The 21,785-nt window shown below is 38.8% G+C and overlaps 2 protein-coding genes and 2 long non-coding RNA genes across 5 annotated transcripts; 3 read left to right on the top strand and 1 right to left on the bottom strand.

Moving 5' to 3' along the window:
- Positions 1-723: 723 nt before the first annotated feature.
- On the top strand, positions 724-12,055 carry LOC133708277 (uncharacterized). The gene is made up of 6 exons (XR_009845703.1): positions 724-1,038; positions 1,147-1,263; positions 1,339-1,652; positions 11,593-11,677; positions 11,761-11,832; positions 11,949-12,055. It is a non-coding gene; the product is annotated as an uncharacterized LOC133708277 (long non-coding RNA).
- On the top strand, positions 5,531-8,424 carry LOC133712958 (uncharacterized). The gene is made up of 3 exons (XR_009847678.1): positions 5,531-6,394; positions 7,068-7,143; positions 8,174-8,424. It is a non-coding gene; the product is annotated as an uncharacterized LOC133712958 (long non-coding RNA).
- A 459-nt stretch (positions 12,056-12,514) lies between the features above and the next one.
- LOC133709475 (uncharacterized) lies at positions 12,515-13,026 on the top strand. Its single transcript, XM_062135236.1, has 2 exons — positions 12,515-12,687; positions 12,798-13,026. Exons 1-2 carry the CDS (start codon positions 12,541-12,543, stop codon positions 12,951-12,953), a joined length of 303 nt encoding a protein of 100 aa, XP_061991220.1. The 5' UTR covers positions 12,515-12,540; the 3' UTR covers positions 12,954-13,026.
- Positions 13,027-13,671: 645 nt separating this feature from the next.
- Positions 13,672-19,424, bottom strand: LOC133710190 (uncharacterized). Of its 2 annotated transcripts, none has more exons than XM_062136200.1 (10): positions 19,182-19,424; positions 18,431-18,564; positions 16,881-17,405; positions 16,592-16,770; positions 15,218-15,302; positions 15,033-15,104; positions 14,826-14,936; positions 14,613-14,753; positions 14,356-14,520; positions 13,672-14,261 (listed from the first exon to the last, which is right to left on the bottom strand). In XM_062136200.1, the coding sequence occupies exons 1-10, from the start codon at positions 19,255-19,257 to the stop codon at positions 13,986-13,988; spliced, it is 1,764 nt and encodes a 587-aa protein (XP_061992184.1). In that variant the 5' UTR covers positions 19,258-19,424; the 3' UTR covers positions 13,672-13,985. The 2 variants fall into 2 exon arrangements, with proteins under 2 accessions (XP_061992184.1, XP_061992183.1); XM_062136199.1 differs by having other exon boundaries at positions 14,356-14,535; positions 19,182-19,422.
- Between the last annotated feature and the right edge of the window lie 2,361 nt (positions 19,425-21,785).

The following is a 21,785-nucleotide window of genomic DNA, read 5'->3' as shown; positions in this document are numbered from 1 at the left end:
ACTAATAAACAAGTTAGACAATTTTAGTAGTTACATTAAGAATTTCGTGCAATTTAAGAAATCAATTAATGAAAAATGATCGATTCAATCTTGTCCAAATATATCTCTCATAGCAATATGCACAACGTGAAAAAATTGGCCTTGTACGTCTTCATTCCGGTCCCAATCAAGGCGGTTAGTTCTTAATTTTATCTTTTACCAAAATACCTTGTCACTGAAACAACTTTAAAAAATTCGATATTTGAGTTGTCGTGACCGTACACTTTTATGAGTATTGCAGAAATCTAATCGTTCTTTTGAAATTTTTCATTGTATGTATATTTATCACACTACGAGAAATTTGACATTATTTTTATAGTATAAATGAAAATATTATTTTGAGAAAAAAAAGTATATTATATTTTTCTCATTTTAGGGCGAATTTTAGCTATGTTGTAAATATTTCATTCCTTCACCGCTTGCTCATCCTCTTCGTTCTGAGGCCGCGAAAAACTCCCGCCACGAATTTTTTTCTCCCGCTCCCTAAATTTGAATTAATAACAAGATCAGCTCCAAATTACATAACTTAAAAACAAGATCACATGCTAATGGAGAACAAAACAAAAACCAACAAAAGAATAGAAGGGTAAACTGGACATTTTAATATTTTGGGCATAAATTTTTTTCTAGGTTTCGTGAAACACAGAGAAGAAACACGAAAGGTCTATTTTTTCTTAGAAGGAAACACGAAAGGTCTCATAGCACCGATAATCTCTCAAACTCGGTTGGGATGTTGCAGCACCGAGTTCTCTCTCAAACACCAAACTAGGTTGTTATCTGCACCCTATTGTTTCGCACATGTTTCGATTCCATTCTCACCGATAACACACGAAAGGTCTCATAGCTCCGATTTTCTCTCAAACTCGGTTGGAGTGTTGCAGCACCGAGTTCTCTCTCAAACACGAAACTAGGCTGTTATCTGCACCCTATTGTTTCGCACATGTTTCGATTCCATCACCACCGATAAGATTGCAATCCACCCCGATTCGTTAGGCACAGGTAAATAAATCTTCGACTTTCGTCTGTTTTAAACGTAGATGCACCGAGTCTTCTTTATTATGCTTAATTTATTATGCATTTAGACGATAACGGATATTGCTTTCCTAGGTTTGATATGGAAGACAGTGGCTTCCAATTATTCAAAAGTAACGATGTCGACACAAACCTAAGTGAAGATTTGGATGAGCATATGGAAGATGAATTGACTGAGAGTATTGGAGACATGTATGTTTGTCTTTGAATCTTCCTTATTAAGCTTTATTATGCGTTTAGACGATAACAAATTATTTTCTCTCCTAGGTTTGATATGGAAGACAGTGGTTTACAAGATCATTGCAAAAACTCCGTTAGTGAAGATTTGAATGACCATATGGAAGACACAAACGGTACACGAGACGAAGAATTTGATGATCGTACACTCTTCAAAGGCAAGCCGTATAAGGACTTGACATTAGAGGATCTTCGTGGTGTTGAGTTCAAGAGTGTGGAAGACGTGGACAGATTCTACTCCTATTATTCATTGGCAATGGGTTTCAGCATAAGGAAGTTTAAACTTGACAAGAACCGTTCTAGAACACAATTGAACAGAAGAGTGCTGGTTTGCTCAAAACAAGGTAAGAGAAAAGAGTCTGGGAGGGAAGATAGTTTTAGCGAAGATCAAGGGCTAAGGGGTGTGCATGAGAATCCCTTTCAGAAGTCTGCTGTGAAGGATTGTCAGCCTAAACATAAAGGGAAGAAACAGTGCATTGGGCAGAGCGGTAACCAAAAACAGTGCACAAAGACTCGAAGAATAACAAGGGGGAATTGTCCAGCAAGCTTTACTGTTAAGTGGTGTACTCAAAGGGGGGTCTTTTATGCCTCAAAGTTCATCACGGAGCACAACCATACTTTGGCCAGAGTTGAGCATCGTCAGTTTCTAAGATCACACAGGCATGTGAGTGAGCACGACCTTGCTCAGGTTAGTGCATTGAAGAAGGTTTCTGTGCAAACGTGTCGTGCATATGAGCTACTTGTCCACCAAGCTGGAGGCCATGAATACGTCGGATTTACGACCAGAGACTTATATAACAAATTGAAGGGTGAGAAGGAGGATTTGTTGTTGGACGGTGATGCCCAGGCGTCAGTTACTTGGATGAATATGAGGGCACTCCGGGATCCCCCACTTTTATTGTATATACAGTGGTGATGAGAATGGTAGGCTAGCAAACATGTTCTGGAGAGATGGGCAATCTTTATCTGATTTCACAACTTTTGGTGACGTACTTATATTCGATAGCACTTACAAGACCAATATCTACGGCAAGCCACTAGCTGTATTTGTTGGGTCCAACAATCATAGAGCCACTGTTCTATTCGGCTGTGCATTGCTGGTGGATGAAACAGAGGAAACATATAATTGGGTTTTGAACAGTTTCTTGACCTCAATGCATGGAAAAAAACCCATGTCTATAATCACTGATGGAGATGATGCAATGCGTAATGCGGTAAGTAATCTAATACCTGAGGCCCGCCACCGTCTTTGTGCATGGCACATAGGAAAAAATGTGTGTCAACATTTGAAAGACGAAGACACACGGAAAGAGTTTTTCCATTTGATATTTGCTGGGCTCACCGTTGATGAATGGGAATCTGCTTGGCAATACTTTGTTGCAATGAACCGGCTGGAAAACGACAAATGGGTTACCAGTATGTACAATAAGCGTGAACGGTGGGCAGAGGCCTTCTTCCGAGATTAGTTTTTTGCTGGTATATGCAGCACCCAGCGATGTGAGGGGATGCACAGAAATTTGAAAGGAGCTATAGGGCGTTATATGAGGTTGTGCGAGGTGTTGCCACGTATGGAGAAGACTATTATTCAGCGTATAAGGAATCGGGTTTTGGAGGATGATTTCCGTTCAGACCATTGCGAACCAGTGTATGGCACCCACTTGCGATGTTTGGAAGAGCAGATTGGTCAAATTTTCACTCATGACATCTTCCTCTTAATCAAGGATCAAATTAAGTTTGAGTCCAAGATTGTTATTGGGCCTAGAGAGGTTCATCTCCACAATAGTTCTGAGTCCATTTCATTGACCCAATATGGTAAGCCGGAGCGATGTTGGACTGTGTTCTACCAACCTGATCAGAGTAATCCCAGATTTGTATGTTCCTGCAAACTCTTTGAGTCTGATGGGATTCCATGTTGCCACATCTTTGCAGTCATGAAATGTGAGATGATTACAATGTTCCCAGAATCATTAGTAAATGAAAGATGGAAAAAAGATGCAGGTGTGAAGAGGAAATCAACCCTCTCAGGTTCAGCAAATGACCAGTCTACACGGATTGCAAGGTACGGCGAATTGATGGGACTTTGTGCTAAAATCTGCCATCTTGCTTCCTATAGTGAGGAGGGGTATGATGAGACAAGGGAAGCTCTTAGGCAGATGACCTTAAAATCTAAAAAATACAAACTTGCAATAGAGGCGGCCATTGATGTTCCTTTTGAAGGTCTCCACCCTAATGTGATCAGAGACCCCGTTGTTTGTAGGACAAAAGGCAATAAGTCTAAGGCCGGCATTCCCGGGGATGAGGAAAACTACAAGTCTAAAGTAGGCAAGGGCTGCAAAATTTGTCATATGAGTGGGCACAACTGGAGAACTTGCCACACCAGGAATAGTTCAGCAAATGAAGGAAAGCAAGCTACACAACAAACTAAAGTGAAAGGATGTAGTAAGCAAGTTGGTGGAAACAAGTCAGACAATAGTGGTTCTGAATATGAGACTAGTGATAACAGCGATTGTGGAAAAGAATCTAACAACATGCCTAAAAGTGGTGCTACCAATTTGATTCATAATCTGGAAGAGGCTCGCCCACTTGAGTTTTTTACTGGTTATGAGAAAAGCAACAATTTGGAAAGGGACTCTACAAGTTCTGGACTCCCTGATTTCTTTGAACACTTTAGGCCCTTCTCTAATGCATGATGGATATATATTACCCTTCTAAGCAGTGAAAACATTTTAATTTTTTGCTGGTACGTTCACAATTTCTGTTCATTTTAGACTGTCGCAATGATTAATTCTTGGTGTTATAGTTTTCTCATTTGTATGTAAAGTATGTGCTGACTTGTTCTCTAATTTCAATGGAAGTTGAGTCATTTGTAATCTTTCAATTTGCGCAAGGGCTTTGAGTTCCAGATTAGTATCAGTGGTGTCTGTTTAGGTTTAGTTATTGGCTATAATGTCTGCTTCCGTTTAATGTTTAATTTAGTTATTGGCTCTAAGGTCTATTTTACATGCATATCACTTTGTACTATATATATATGCTATATGTGTTGGTATCTCTCCCCCTCTCTCTTATCTTTTTGGTGCCTTGTTTGCTTTCAAGTGGCATTTTTTGTTCAGTCTGAATGAAACGGTATAAAGCAAATTTAAACTTGGTGCCTTATGAGTATAGTTAAACAGTTAACGTAGCTACAATTACTGCTGTATTGGTTGGTCTTGTGTATACTGTATGTAGAATTTGTTTCCCTTGCTACTTGACTTGCATTTATAAGTTATTTTGTTCGCCAACAATACATCACATATGAAATTATCCTTTAACTGCAGGTCTAGTTCTCTAGAACCAAACTAGGCTTGGGTGGACTGGAAGTGGCAAGCCTCAGAATGAAACTCTAAGAAATCGGGAAAACAGATTAAGGTCAGTTACTTGTTTTTCAGTAACTTCAGAGTGTAGTTCTATTCTTGAGTTTTGAATGCTTGGTGATCAAGTCATTAAGTGATAGGTATGGACAAAATATGCAGGTATAATTATGATTGTTTTGCTTGATGTCCAAGAACTGAATTAGTATAAGTAGGAGATGAAGTTCAATTTCATAAATTGGAAAACATATAAGGGAATAGAACACTGAGATATAGAGGGCAAGAAGAAAAGAAGGAAAGTAAAGAGAAATAGATAAAAACAGTTTTTGCACAGGTGGAGGAGATGTGGTCAGAGATAGTAGAAACTGAGGTAACATTTATTTGGGAAATTTCTGTACCACATTTAGCTAACTTTGAGCTACCATAACCTTTAATCTAGACCTTCATTTTAGAAACCATTTGCATATGTTAAAAGCTTAACATAGACCTTCTCAAACTTTTCAACAAACTCATAACACCTTTTTCAGAATTCATTTGAGATACTTATGCTTTTGTGAAATCGGTTACTCGTATCAGTTTTTCTTGACAATAAATCTGCAAGACATTTTGGTTAGTTATTTAGCACTTCAAATGAAATCCAAATGGCCTGAGATTTTAGGTATAATTGCTTTTGCAGACAAAGGCTGGAGACGCTGGCAAGAAGAAGTGAGAATAGTGATCTTGTTGCTGATTTTGTAGCCGTTGGTATTTCTAATAGCCATGTTTTTGTGTTTGAGTTGAATCTTATGATTGTTGTGGATTTTAGAGGCAACTTCTGCTTATATTCATTATGTTTCGATTTTTGAATATCCTTGTAATAACCGGTTTTTCTTTTAACCAAAACAGTTGGTGGCAAACACCTTTGTTAAAAGGAAGGGTGTTCCTTGATTCAAGGCCGGTGTCTTAATCATCATTCATGATTATGCATAATTGAATAATCATTCAATCATACCAGACAACTCTCTCTCACTCTCTCTGTCTCACGTCCGAAAACCATCCAAGAAACAGAGCAATCTTCATCAACTCATCTCTCCCTCCACCGACCACCAATCAAGACCAGACCAATTCCTATAGTTCCACCTCGTTCTTGCGCAGCTACCAGTGGCAACCTTGCACCGCAACACGGCCGGCAGTGGCGGCGGAGGACACGGTTCCGTTTTGAGCTCGATTTGGTTCTATCTCGATATCTTGAGCTACAGGCCGCCAATTCTCTTGATTCTTGTCTCATTGGATTCGCCTCAACTTTCTGAACAAGCACCAAGAAGGACCAGACCTGGGTAGAACGATTTCACGTTCATCGGAGCTCGACTGGTTTAGATCGACAAACAACCCTTCGATCCGTGTATCTCGAGTTACAGACCACCTCTTTATGTGATTCTTGGCTTAGTGAGTTCGTCTTGAAGTTCTGAACAACTCTCCAGAAGGAATAGAAGCGTTTCGTTGAAGTTTTTACGTCGAAACTCAAGCTCGCCGGATTCTGGAATTTTTCCGACCACCGAAGCTTTCGATCGGTATATCTCGAGCTACAGACCATATTTTTCTGTGATTCTTGAACCAATGAGTTCACCTTGAGTTTCTTAACAACTCTCTAGAAGGGATCAAAGCCTGAAATTGAAGTTTTGACGTCGAAATCAAGCCTTGCCGGATTCTGCAAATTTCGCCGGATTCTGGAAATTTTCCGGCCACCTCGACTGTTTTAGGTAATTTCAACCACTTCCGGTTATTTTCAGCTTACATGGTAGTTATGAAAGTTGTTAAGCATGATGAGAGGAAGAGGAGCAGCCCGGCCCCGACACCATTGGCGGTGGTCGGCGGCGGCTCTGCCACTAATTCCGGCGGCCCTTTCCGGCCACCTCCGGGGGTCAAAAATATAGTTTCTGTGCATTTTTAGATTCTATATTTCAATACGATCATCTTGATATATTATATGCAATTTTTGGATATCGTATGATTAAGTTATGAATTTTTAAGTTTCGATCGATTTCGATCGTTAGATTTGTGATATGTGAAGTTAGGACCGTCAGATGGACTTGTAGTTTTGATATGATGATCTTATGACTGTCCCAGTGACTTTGTGTGGTCATGGGCGAAGATCCGACCGTTGGATCTTCGTATAAATGCAAAACAGTGATTAGGGAGGCGATTCGTGAGAATCCGTCCGTCGGATTTTCGTATAAAATTGTGAAGATGTTAGTAAGTACGATTCAGGAAGATCCGACCGTTGGATCTTCGTGATGATTTTTGGAGGGTGATCCTAAGGGCGATCCGTGAGGATCCGACCGTTGGATCATCATTTAATTTCGATCCGACCGTTGGATTGTCGTTTGAATATGTTTTTGAGTTATTGGCTAAGTTAAGGTCATGTGTGATTAGGTGATTGACGGTCTCCCTTGGGTGAGCGATTTCGGTGTGTATTGTGTTAAACTGAAGACGCAGCGGGAATATCGAGGTGAGTAAAATCGCACATGGTTCCTTCATGAACCGAAATTTAGTGATTTATATTGAATTATAAAGGTGTGGAAAATTGTTTTAAGAAAATAAAGATTTGTTTTGAAATAATATGAACTTGATCGACTACGGTTCATAAGGCTACTACTCACAGGTAAGGAAAATGAATTTAAGTATAAAAATGAATTTCTTGTTTTTATTGCATGTGAACTATAGATGGTATTAGTAGTCACTCTTGTGTAGGTGATTACGTATATATATATATATTTACGTGAAATATATATTGAAAGTTATGACATTGTGTGATGTATTGAGTTGTTCGTGATAAAGAGTAGTTGAGTAAAGTGCGATAGTTGAAATGTGTAGACGAATTATATGTTAGTGTCAAGTGTTCTCATCGTGTGTCGATGATGGTGTCAAGTATTCTCATCGTGTGTCGATGATTGTGGCAAGTGTTCTCATCGTGTGTCGATGAAAGTGCCCAGTATTTTCATCGTGTGTCGATGATTGTGGCAAGTGTTCTCATCGTGTGTCGATGAAAGTGCCAAGTATTTTCATCGTGTGTCGATGATTGTGGCAAGTGTTTTCATCGTGCGTCGATGATAGTGGCAGGTGTCTTCATCGTGTGTCGATGATTATGACACGTATTATCGTAAGATTGAACCTTGGCCAAGGTGACAGGTTACGATTCAGTTAGAGCTCTAGTCTGTCTGCCATCATACTGTTTGAGGGATAACCTCAAGTTTTTATGTGTCTTTGAGTATGACATGCTGCGTGGAGGGGTTTTTATAACTATCATATACCCTTGAGTATATACTGGAAAGGGAAAGTTTAGTTGTTTGGATGGTCATGGTGAGATGTGAGTTGATTGATGTTTGAAGTGACGTTGTGCACTTCAATTTTTATACTAAGAATCACTTAAATTGATTTGTTCTTTAAAGTCGTGCAATTCCTTGTTTACTCATACGGGCTGTCAAAAGCTTACCGGGTTTGTGTTGTTGCAATCCCGGTACACTATTCAAATTGTGTAGCGGGTAATCCTACAGGTCAAGAGAATCAGGACGGAGATCGAGCTGCGTAGAGTAGCTGCAATTGTGTCAATCTGAATTGCTTTGTGAGCCGGTGAGGTGTGTTATGCTCATTTAGAGCTTTACAATATTTCTTGTGAGAGTGAATTGTAATAATGAACTCGAGGTTTCGAAATTTGAAGTTTGTGTATCGTGTGGTGAGGTTGTTTTGAGAAAAAAATTCAGAACGTTTATTTGATTAAGTGGTTTAATTCATGTTTCGGATTTGAACTTATTATTCAAAATTCGGGGCGTGACAATCCTGATGTGGATAAAGTTTAAGATATTTAGTGACAAATTTCAGACTATTTATCGACTTTCATCATTTAGTTCTTGTTGTATCCCATCGCTTTGAAGATGCTTCTGAATGTTTTGTGGCACTTTGGTACGGTAGTATGGTTTTCCTTGACTTCGATCTTAATCCAATGCCAATGGGATCTTTATGTACTTTCATCATTTAGTTTAATGCAGTTGCACTCTTATTTTGTTCGTCCTTAATAAGAATTCACATATATGGAATGGAAATCCTTGCTGCATTACACTACTTTCGTAGTGGGATTTCACATGGAATCTCCATCGTAGTTGTGTTACACTACTTCAGTAATAGCTGGAATAGAAATCCTAGTTCCATCACACTACTTCACTAATAGAGGATTTAAAATGGAATAGAAATCCTAGTTGCATTACACTACATTAAGTCATTAACAGAAGTTAACATGGAATGAGATTACAACAGTGGCGCGGACTCTCATTTTCAAAATTGAAAAGTTGGTGGGAAAAGAGATAGAAAAATCGACGTGTGTCTATGTGTTATAGCCCAAGCTTCAGTCTCTGTATTGGAGAACAGAAAAAGAATAAAAAAAGGGACGTTTCAGTGCTCAAAGAAGGTGTGCAGATGAAATTAATTGGATGTGGTGTACCTATTCTCTTCCCTAGAAGACTTGAAGGGTCTAGTATAGAACAACGCAATGCTCTTAATGTATTGTTCTCCAGAAGCTTTGGTTGCATATGTATGGAGAGTGAGTATCGTAAAAAGAGAGAAGAAAGAAAGCAATTATTCTTTTACAGGAGGTGAGGGTTCTTAGCGAAAATTATTGTTGGGAATGGAAGGGAAGGCCATGTCCTTGAAAAGTTTGCAATGGGAGGCATCATGGGGGATAAGAGCTCAGCCTCATATTGACTTCATCAACACAGTCCGGGCCCTTCCCATCGATAAGATTTCAGCTATATGGGAGATGGGTTTTGGTTCACTTCAGAGTATAGGATGCCCTCAACTACATGACCAGGTATGGAAAATGATGGTCGACGGCCTTGAACCTCTGAATGAAACAGTGGTTATACATGGAAAGACTTTCAGCATACATGCATCTGATTTTGAGCGTATTATGGGAGTCAGAGACGGGGGACTGGATGTAAGTTTTAGTGGAGATAGTAACACAGCGGTTGTTGCGCATGTCAAACAAGAGTTAGCTGGTTTAGATGGGAACATAACATTATCCTCGTTGAAGGAGGTTGTTCTTCGAAGGGTGGATGTGGACCAAATATTTAGAGTGGCCTACGTATTGTACGCAATGTCGGCCTTATTGTGCCCAACCAATAGTGAAGGGGTCGACTACATATTGCTTATGGCCATGATAACAAGCAGTTCGATAGGGGATCTTAATTGGGCCACATATTGCTTCAGCAAGTTGATGGATGGTGTACTCACAAGGTCGCGCAACGACTATGCCATTGGCGGTGCATGTTTCTTGTTTCTCCAACTGTTTTACTTTGAAGCCGTTGGGACAAGTTTGGGATGGGTTGACAAGACAATCACACCAGTCATATACTGGGGAGTTGACAAGGCCGCAAATTTGGTGCAGTTCGTTAAGAATAATGGAGGCGTTACCTCAGAAAATAACAGAGTCTGGGCACATGAGATAGGTGACACTTGGATGAAAAAGAATGTATTGGAGAACTATGAAGGTGGGATAACAGTGGAGGAAATAGTTTTTGCACAGGTGGAGGAGATGTGGTCAGAGATAGAAAGTGTGAAAAATGATGTGCACTATATGAAGGAAAACGTAGCTCTTATTGCAAAATTGGCTGAAATGATTGAAGGAGTTCGAACTGAGATTTTGTCAGCTAGGAAGGAAACCGCGACCGCTGCTGCCGCAGAGGTATTCAAACAATACAAACCCCAATTAGATCATATGCTTGGTGTGAGACCTAAAGTCATGGAGAGAGCAATAACAGAGGCAAGGAGTAACAGCGCACACTTCAATGGGGGAAAGAATTCTAAATCTAAAGGGGATAATTCACAGGATTCAAGTTGCATGATCTTATATTGCAATAATGTCAATGCACAGACAATACATAATGATCAGGTATGTCTTGTGATAATTGAAGACTAAATTTGTTTGTTTTATAATTGTTGTCAACCAATTACAACCCTGCGTTAATCAAGATACTAAGTACGTATAAAGAAATGCTTAATAGTGCTTCTGAACATGTACTTTGTTGTAAACATAACACAAATTTTGTTGGTTGGAAGTGATAATGACAAGGGACCTTTCCAAATTCTATCTGTTGCAGGTCAAGGTGAACCGGAACAATGGAAAAGAACTTCAACCAACTCTATCTGATTGTTCAGTGAGCCCCATTGAGGGTCCAAAGGCTATGCGTAGGAGCAGTAAGGAGAAAAATAAAAAGATACCAACTGTGGCACCTAGGCACATTGTTCGTGCACTATTTAAGAAGAGTGCAATTCCGGGTCGAAAGAAGTCACATTTGAAGGGGTGGGGGAAGGGGACTATTGATGCCGGCCCATTCCGTGTCAATCGGGGTACTTCTAAGGACGACATGGATCTTTTGAAGTTTATATTTATGGATATGGAGCAGAATGATTTGGACTATCGGTAAGGTTAACTAAAATTACGGTAACTGATTATGGACAATTTGTGGAAAATCTAAATTGCTATGATTTTATGACAATTTTCAAAAAGTGAGCAATTGTCATTCATTGTCTTGGTCTACCGTATGATGTTGGGAAATTGCACATATTGTTGAGTTCCAGAATAGTTTCACTGGAACAAATGATATGGATATTATCACCTATCCCTTTTGATGGCATTTATTGATCAAGTACTGCACAAAGTTATCTATCCATATCCAAAGATGTAAATTGTCTATGAAAATCTGTGCTTTTGTGTAAGTTGAGTCAGTTGTAATCTTTCAATTTGCGCAAGGGCTTTCAGTTCCAGATTAGTATCTGTTTAAGTTTAGTTATTGGCTATAAGGTCTGTGATTCTGTTTAAGTTTTGGCTCTAAGGTCTGCGACTCTTTTTTATTTGTTGGCTCTAAGTCTATTTATAAGCATATCGGTTAGTAACACATCTTGACAGTGCCGTAGTTGCGAGTGTCGAAGGAATGCACGTCACAAGGACTGATCTTCAATGCCTTGGTCCAAGGGAGCTTGTCTGCAGCCTGGTGAGTGATTACAATGTATTTTTGTAATTAACAAAAAAAAAAAAGTTATACACAGTCTAATAACCCCTACACACTCTTTGCAGGTTATAAATATATTTGTGGAGTACCTTAACGAAATAGGAAAGGAGGATTGGTATGTCCCAACATACTTCGGGGTAAGTATTCCAGAATTTGATCAACATAACAAGCGAGGTTCATTACCTACATTATTTGTTCGTACCAACTGAATTGGGTGATATCTCAATGTTCGTAGATGTTCATGTGATTGCAGAGAAACTCTATAAAAATGGGAGACAACATGTCAACTCAAGAATGGATTCAACAGACTAAAAGACTAAGTAGGCTTGACAGGTTCATTGGCCAATTTGCCAAATGCAGAAGGGTATGTCCATGTTTTCTTCTTCTTCTTCTTCTTCTGAAAAGAGGGTCTGTCCATGTTTTGTGTTGTTGAGTTTAAGATTCATATACTTATACTGCCATCTTCAAAGTAATGTGGGTGCTTTCAATAGGACTAACTAGGCTTGTATTGACCAGATTTTTATCCCAATGCACGAGCCAGAAATACAAGAGAAGGATGCACATTGGTATTTGTTGGTGGTGCATGTCAGAGATAGGTCTGCAGAGATCCTTGATAGTGCTCCAAATCCTTCCAAAACAATATCCCGACAAAGAGATGCACGGGCAGCGGTATGGTTCTTCAAGTAACATAAATAAGCTACAAAATATCCACATACTATAGGTGTAGTTTGATCTTAATTTCCTCAAACATAAGTTTACATGTTTTACTTGATTGAAGACATATTAAGCACAGTTGTTATATGTTGCATTAGTTGGACATGCTGGATCACATTTATGGAGACGCTATGTCGAGACATGCAAATCGGTTGTTTGCCTTCGGAACCCTTCCCTTCAAGGCTGATGGAGCTGGACCTCGACAGAAGAATGATACAGACTGCGGTGTTTTTGTCATTAGGAATATGCAGCGATATGGTATCGATTGGGCTGCTACGGTAAACCAATTATATTGCATCAATTTATTGATATGTTTAATGGGTGGAGCAAATGAATTCATCAATTTAAATTAATAGTACTGATGAAGACCAAATTTTGAAATGTGCAGTACAATTCGGATATTGAGCGTGCAAGTTTGGTGGTCGAGTGTCTAAGGCATCCGAAGAACGAGGTGGGAGACTTGCATGTGACAGTGGACAGATGCTTAGCTCGCATCTCTGGAAGTAGAGAAGTAAGAGAAACTGCAGTGTTGCCGACCCCTTAAATTTTTTGAAAATTACCATAGAATGGTATATTTTATAGTGGACTCTATGTTGCCAAGTTAATTGTCGAACATGGTGATGTCGTATTTTGTGAAAAGGGAGTTGGTAAATTTTGTAAACTGATATTTGTGAACGGCTTGGAGTTTTTCTTATGTATTCAATTAACGTTTCAGCGATTGTGGATACAACCTGTTGGTAAATTATCAATTATACTTGCTATAGAACTTCAAGAGATAAAAGATAGTACTATAGGTAACAGATAACGATACCGGTGTGCATTATCTATATAGAATAGTGTTCAGAAGGTGTCGTCCATTATCAAATTAAGCAGAGAATTCTTGTCAGTTCCTCATTTCCTTACATGTACAACAATCATTTCGGATTTTTGATAGGCCGAGTAGGCAAGTACGACATGCGTTATAACATTCAGAGAAGTAACCTTGAATTTCATTCCAAGAAAAACTAAAAGATGAAAAGGGCTTCTTGATTGATAGTACAAGTGAAGCAAGGGGTTTCATATTTGTTTCTACTGCCAACAGACCTAATTTCATATCCAGAGTCGATACACAGCCTCAGACCCAAAAATCAACCACATACAGTATTAAAACTTTTGCCCACTACTGCACTGCAATGGTGTATTTCTTTGCTGGTCATTGCATCTTATAAGTTGTGTATAAAATATTCTTCTTCAAAACTTGCAAAACATATAACAGATTTCAGTTATAGGAAAACTAATCTCATTAAGGTTAACTTTGCTTCATTTGAACATATACAGAAAACCAATACAAATAATGGAGCTGTATCTTAAATATCTAAACTCAAACACCCAGTCTAAGTGCAAGATGATCTGGTTTTATCTTCCTTAACATTGCTTTTGTGATCTCTCGACAACATTGTATAGCATAGGCCAATTCTTCAGCCCTTTTGGAGAGTGGTACACTATTGGGTATTGGCAAGTAGAAGGGTGACACAAGTGAAACCGAGTTTGTCAGTCATTACAAATTCGGGATGGCTAAATATTGTCCAAATCATCATCAGACTCGGGATTTTCTCCTGCGATGGCTGCGACATTTCCGACCGTTAGGAACCTTCTCATGGATAATGTCTGTAGTTGTGTCACAGTCAGTTGCAACGACAGCATTGGACTGTGTGGCCTCCGCATTGGATTTTGTGGCCTTCGCAGCATTAGAAATACCTTCTCCGCAACCTTCACCTTTCATGACAGCTCTCATCACCGATTTCAATAATTCATTGCTCGAATTATTGACAATTTCAAGTGCAAGTGCAGACCGCATCTCTTCCGAATTATACTGTTCATAAATGAAAAGAAAAAAAAATTAGCTATGAAATGGTAATGATCATCACATGGTTAGGTGTCATTCTAAATTTTTTTTGAAAACGTACGCCTTCAAACCACTTATCCGAATAACACTTCATCTGCATCATGATGTAAATCCCGCTGTCATATTTGTTGTCTGTGGTTTGGTTACCCTCTGGAAATGAGAGGCGAAATGAGGGAAAATTGTAATAAGCATCTGAGGACTTCGTCATTGCACTTCCAAACACCGTCTGCAGTAGAAGCATCTAAATTCAAAAAAAAATATATATATATTAGCAGATAAAAGCAATCGAAATCCAACAATTACTAACATAACCCTTACGGTGGCTCTTGCTATCTCAAGTCGTCTATTCAATGATGTGAATTCTGGCACACTATCCCACAACTCAGCAATTTTCTCCTTTAGTTTCATAACCAACAAAAACCAATGGTCGGCGATTTCATCATACAATGGGATGAAAATCTGCAAAAGCACCGGGGATTATACACATGACAAGCAAAACAATATCCATACAACGAATTCACCCTTTATTACCTCAACACAATGCTTCAACCGCCTATGGAACCTCTGCAGCCCACAAGCAACTATTGTTGATGCAATTGAAACAGGTACATTGGATGGATCCTCATTTGACCCGGCTTGTTCCTATGCATGAAGACATTAACTTAGGAGTCATTATCAACATTGTTTATTTATAGATACAATAGCAGAGTTATTGCAACCAATGTAATTTCTTTGTACCGCAAAGAAAGTAGGTAAGAACCATGAGTTGGACTTGGTCTGAGACATGTACGCAGTCCAAATGTTTATGACCTGAAAATTTTTTAGTCATCTCACATATTAAGATTACAGCAGTATGTGCAATGTGTGGATTGCACTAGATTTTGACACAATAGTAACTTAGTAAGCGTAGTGCGGTCACATACCTTGGAAGAAATTGGGACTGTCGGCCAAAGACATTGGATATCCTCATGGGAAACCCCAAACTCTCCACTGCAGGCAACTTCATCCCTGTATTATTCATTTAATGCATTGGTCAAAAACAATAATTCTTTCTGCGGTCACAATAGCAACCAAAAGTCAAATGAATTATTGACAAAAGATGCGCGGAAACTTCATATAGCATTGATGGAAAAAAGATTCAATGCATATACCTACATTCATGATCTATGTACAGTACCACTCATGACATAATGTGATTGCTTTCGAAAGAAAAGAGATTGAGGCAATGATACAAGCTGACTGGAAAGATGAGAAATGTGTCTTGTGACAACGGAGTGGTTCACGAACGTAATAAGCTGATTATTTCTCACTTAAAAAGAAAAGGACTCTGATAGTCATGCTCGAACCACTACTGAATTAGATCACAAATAAAGGGAACTAGAAGCATTGATGTTGGCTGACTCAGCTTACCTCCAAATCATCATCTAGGACATTTTCTTAGAAGAATCATAGCCAAGTTCACTACCAAAAGACTAAAACAATATCTCACGAACATATAGATAACATATACTGCATTTCATATTTTCATACGCATCTCCCTGCTACATAAATAACATATACTGCATTTGATATTAAAAACAGGGTAAAGCTATGGTATGTTAACATTTCTCATACATCAACTATTTTTACCACTTTAAGGACTCATGTTACCACTTTGAGGACTAATATTACTATTTTGAGGACTCATATGATAAACTAAGAAAATTTACCACTTTAAGGACTCATGTTACCACTTTGAGGACTAATATTACTATTTTGAGGACTCATGTGGTAACTAAGAAAATTTACCACTTTAAGGACTTATGTTACCACTTTGAGGACTAATATTACTATTTTGAGGACTCATTTTACCACTTTTAAGGCAATTGTATGCATGTCATACGTTAACACATATTGTAGAATTTTCCTTAAAAACAATATCTCACGAACATATTTTTGGCTATTCATCATCCAAGACATCATTAACTACTCATACAAATTGTACTTCATTATTGGACCAATCAAAGCACCTGTAATAATCCAATTTGCTTAAAGTAATTATTTTGCCTATTCGGGTGGGTACATTTCACCAAAATTTGCATTGTTGTTGGATCATTAATCAGGATATTCAGTTAATCAAATAAAAAACTTTCAAAAGGTTTCCCCATCGATGGTAAATTGTTATCTCTAAATGGATCACCGGTGCATTGAGGCTAATGCAAAGAGCCACATGTGGCAAAAGCATAAAGAAATACACGTCCAACATATATTTCATATAATGATTCATTTTTTATTGAACTTATAATGTGTTTACTAACCTGGACTTATGTCCTCTTCTTGGCTTCCTAAACAAGAACTTTAAGACCTTAGAATCCTTTCGTGATATCTTTCCCATCAACGGAAATTTCTTGTTTCTTTTTCTATGTTTAGCCTCTTCCACCGTGCCATTTTTTTCCTTTGCTTTTCCTGTCATCCTCTTATCTTCCATACGGTCAACCTATTAAATGGTTTAGTGTCAATAACTCGTATATTGGTACAGTCATTTGGTAGATAAACAAAACTGCTTCTAAAGTATATTGTCATGCCCTAGCAATGTTTCAAAGTTACCTCATTTGCAGGGATTTCCTCACATATTCGGTGCTTCACACGGCTGTCCAATGATAATGGAGAGCTGAGACAAAATTTCCTCTTTCGTGACTCCTTGCGAATGTCAGCCACCAAATTGTGCTCACCATTCTCATCCATGGGTTGTATAACATTTTCAGCAACCTTATGCAAGGTGTTTGGCCACATTGTTGTCACAACATGTATTACCTCACCAACAATACCTTCAATCCCACCAACTTTCAGTTCACAGGCTAAGTCTTGTACTTCAATTATTTTTTGTCTCAATGTCTCAATATTGGGTTCCAAACATCCCAGCGTTGATCTAAGCCTCCCCACATCAGACTTTATAGCAGCTACTTCAGACTTCAACAAAGACATACCTTCAAACACACTAATGTAGAATCCGGTACTAACATGAATTGATTCATTGGTCTCGCCTTTGTTGGCAGGAAACATTTCTCTGAGTCTTCTTCTCTTCATTCTTTCGCTATTGTCGTCACTTGAGGCCTTATTTGACGCCATCATCTGCATGCATATATATTATCTCATTATATTTATGGGGCAATGAACAACTCCCTAATAGCTACTAGAAACCAGAAAAACCAAAACGCAGAAGGAAAACCCGAAAAGAAAAAGAAAATGTAGAGTTCTGGGATACCAGGAGTGAAAACAAAAACAAAAACACAAACAAACCCACATTCCATTTCTCCACCTTAAATTCTCAACAAAGCAAAACACCCATTTACAGAGAAAGGCCCTTCCTTTTCAAAGTCGTAAACCTTCTCAGCAACCAAACACCCCATAACAAAATGCAAACAAGTTATAGCCAAAATTCTCACAAAATTGAATGTGGGTTTGAGAGAACGAGAATGATGTGAATACTGGCACACTATCCCACAACATTTTCAACCATAATGCATGCCTAAAGCCTTGAACATTTTCCAAACAGAGGTTGCATGTCTGTTTTCCAGAGATGAGTGCAAACCATCACTAAATTCTATAGCAAATCACCTAAACTGCTAAGTAGCACACTTGCTCACTTAAAAGTCGGAAAATATAGAAAGTCAGAAACAAGGTCTGCAACTTTGAGTTCAAACCGGATCAAAGCACACAGTGCACTCAACACCACCCTTTTCTATGTTTGGAAATTCTACAAGATTTTATCCCCCACGAAAAAGATCATCCACTGGATTTTCCAGAGAATCAGTAATTGTTTTAATAAACATTAACAACAAGCAATTGCATTAACGAAGCATCAATTGATTCAATTCCAAATAATTTTAGTAGAGGAGCAGAGAGTGCCTACTATTTTCTGTCAAAACTGTAAGTTAAAACCAGCTACAGAACACAAAACATAATGTTCAACAGAAATTTTTGGGTTAGCTGGAGTGCCATCCCTCATCCCCTATACTGTAATTTGGACTAAATTCCCCTAAATTATGTTACTTCAAATTATAAATCCAAAGTGTTGAATGAAATATATAAGAAAATAAGAATATAAAATTTCATAGATAACTCGAGAGTAAAATTGGGATGATGTAGTAACATACCGCTTCTTTCATGTTACGATCTGCCCCACGTCCCTGATACAGAGAAATTGCAAGTTGGTATTGAGCTCGGACATAGCCCTGAAAAGAAGCAAGATAAAACCACTTTACAGCTTCCTTTGGATTTGGAGGTTCAACTGCACAGACAATAAATTTGATAAGCACAAAGTATAAAATTGAAGTATGAAGTTGAGCACTCCCCATTCAATAAAACCAACATCCTGATGAAAGCAAATCCAACTCTAGTTCTGATAACATAACTTACACAGATTAAGGAAAAAAAAAAAAAAAGGAAGTTGCTTTTCACTATTGCAGCAAAACTATGCCCCAAACCAAATAAGAACTTCTACAGAAACATGAACGAATCCATCTGTATAGTGCTTCTGTAGGCTTTGGCGATAGAAAATCCTAAAACTGCACTTAAAAATCAGATCAAAGTTATGTACATAGATAGGGGAAGCCCTGTAAATTCTTACGGCATTAGCTATTAACAACTAAACATCAAGCTCTTCGTCAACTCTGAAACATTTTTCCTCCCTAGCATTTTTTCCAAACAAGCAACCCAAACATGGATTTCATATACTCAAATACCCAATCAATAAGAAACAATAATTTCAGAAAACCCAATCAATTAATCCAAACAATAGACCCATTCAAAGAAGGAAGTTGTGTGTCAAATTTTATTCACCTATCAATAGATCACCTGGATAAAATCAAATCGAATCAAATATAAACCCAAAAGCAAACGACTTACAGGGGAATTTGAGCTCCGTGGGGGGGGTGAATGCTAAGAAGAACTCCGGATTCGGTATTGAATCCGAAAACCTCATATTCAATTTGAGTGGAACCAATTGTGATTTGTGAAGAGGACCCGCCAAAAATGGAAACGCAGCAGAGTCGTTCTGGGTTTTGAGAGAAAGTGAGGAAGACGGTCGAGATGCCTAGCGCCCAGAGAGAAATTTGGCTTGTGGTAAATTTGGCTTTTACTGCACTACGGATTTTTTGGTCTGCGTTTGACTATTGTTCACTAACCAACGGCCAGCTAACGTATACCAACGTCTGTTAGCACACGTGACTTGCACACTGCTGGTCCAAGTGACCCGACGGTGCATGGAATCCTCTCCGTGTTTTGTTTAATTTGTCAAGTTAATCAACAAATTGATACTAGAAAATTTGGACTTTTAATGTGGAAATTGCTGAGAAATGGGAATCCCAAGAGACTGACGACTATTATTGCCTGCACGTACTACGTTCAGTCAATATATAACTAACTTAACTAGGATATTGTTTACACCCGGTTTATCAACCTCTATTTCATCAAGTCATAGCCATTGAAGGGAGAATCAAGATAATGATTAACGACTTTCTCGATCATTATTAATGTGTTGTTATCTTGAGGATATGTTAATTGGAAGAAGGCATGTTTTGTTATATATCTTCTAATTAAGGTTGAGATAAATATCAAGGAAGCAGTCAAGGTCATGCACGTACGTACTGGCCGGTGCTCATGGATTAGTCTTACTAATCCAACTTGGCAATTGTTGCTTTCCAAGACTTTCACGTGGTGCAACATGTTAGGATTTATCAATTTAGGAGTTTGCATGAAAGATTAGCATTTTAGTGCATGAAGGACTGTAATAGAAGAATGAAACTAGAGTACGTGGCCTTTTGAACTAACTTTGATTATAGTTAGATGAGGACATTAACAAGAAGAAGATTACTACCTTGTGAAGAAGACTAGTACGTGGCCAATATACATCACATGAGGATAGAGTTTTAGTTGTCAAAGAAGTTCCAGAGATGAGCACAAGAATTGGATGCGTGAAAGGCTTCTACAGCTACAAGCAAGTCCACCTCGATATAAAGAAGCAATCGACAAATCAAGAGACACACATCTCCAGTCAAAACTCCATCATGGGTTTCCTTTTATTTTTCTTAGCTCCAGATTAATTTCATTGTCTTTTCAATTCTTTAGTTGTTGGCTCTACTAGTTCAAGTCATTAATTTCCCTTCGTTTTTCTTGTAATCTAGTATCGATATTTCAATTGTTTCCCTTGTTACTTTTTTATAATAGTTGATAATTTTATTCTTCAAGCCATTTACTATTTTCTTTTTCCTCTCTTTACTTTATCGCTATTTATACTTTCCTGCGATTTACTTTATTGCTCTTTACCTTTCTGCACTTAATTTAGAGTTTACTTCCTTGCTCTTTTACTATCGTGTTTGTTTCTTGCATTAGGAGTAGTTTAACGTAATTGTTCGGTTACTAATCACTATTTGCTTCATCCATTGAACAGCTCGAAAGTCCTTGTCTCCAAGGCATCAAACCCTCAGCCGAGATTGTTCCTTCCTCGGCTTTCAGTCGTTCGACGAAGTCAGAACACGCGCACTACATCTACAATTGCACACTTGGCCTTCTGGCCGTGTGCTGGCACGCTCAGCAATCAATTCATCAAGAAGGACGTTTGTTCCTTAATCTCTCGGCTTTCTGGCCGAGGTGATTTTCAGAGGCAACATCTTTTGGCACGCCCAGTGGGACAACGAGATTACTAATTGCTTAGTAAGGTTGAATGCAAGGGAAGGAGGTTAGTCAACAAAAACAAGACAACCCGTACAGTGTAAACAGGGGAAAGAAGTGTCTTCGGTGTAAAGAGTCTGGACATAACGACCGAAGCTCGATCTTACTCCAATCAGAATGTCACTTAAGTCAAGTGGGAATGGGACTTCAGATTCTTCATCGGCAGAGCAATCAGCCGATGAATGTAGAGCTCAAGAAGCAGCAAAGACTGCAGCAGCCGAATTAGCCGCAAGGCAGGAGGCTACACAAGCAGCGGCAGCCGACGCCGCTGCAAGGGAAGAAGACATGAGACGAGTGGCCGCTGAAGCAGCTTTGGCCAGACAATCTACTGAAAGTTCGTCTAGAGGCTCACCACTAAATGCTTTTCAGGGTGCTTCAAATAGCGTGACCACTCCCGGCGCTATCATATATGCAGCTCAAGATGGAAGAGTCAGAGATACTGTGGAAGCTGACTATTTAGAACCGGCTGGAGTGTCAGCCGAGTATATGTATAAAGTATTGAATGAAGTTTTTAAATTGCAGACGAATGAACTCGCTGCCCGAGGAGAAATCAACAATAGAACGTTGGTAGATCAGTTAGCCAATGTTTTGGGAGAGAATACTAACCGATCAATTGGAGGATTGCAAACGTCTCTTGAGCAGTTCAACCAAACAATGGTGGCTATGGTGAATGGTCAGAACACTTTGCAAACCTTGTTGATACAAAATCAATAAGGCCAACTCAACCAAGCACTTCAGCCTCCATGGCAGCAAGCTCATGCTTATGTTCCACAGCCACAG

The sequence above is a fragment of the Rosa rugosa genome, chromosome 5, assembly GCF_958449725.1.
Source record: "Rosa rugosa chromosome 5, drRosRugo1.1, whole genome shotgun sequence".
Classification (NCBI taxonomy): Eukaryota; Viridiplantae; Streptophyta; class Magnoliopsida; order Rosales; family Rosaceae; genus Rosa; species Rosa rugosa.
Note: the sequence above shows the minus strand (reverse complement) of the source record. Positions and strands in the feature narration are given on the sequence as shown.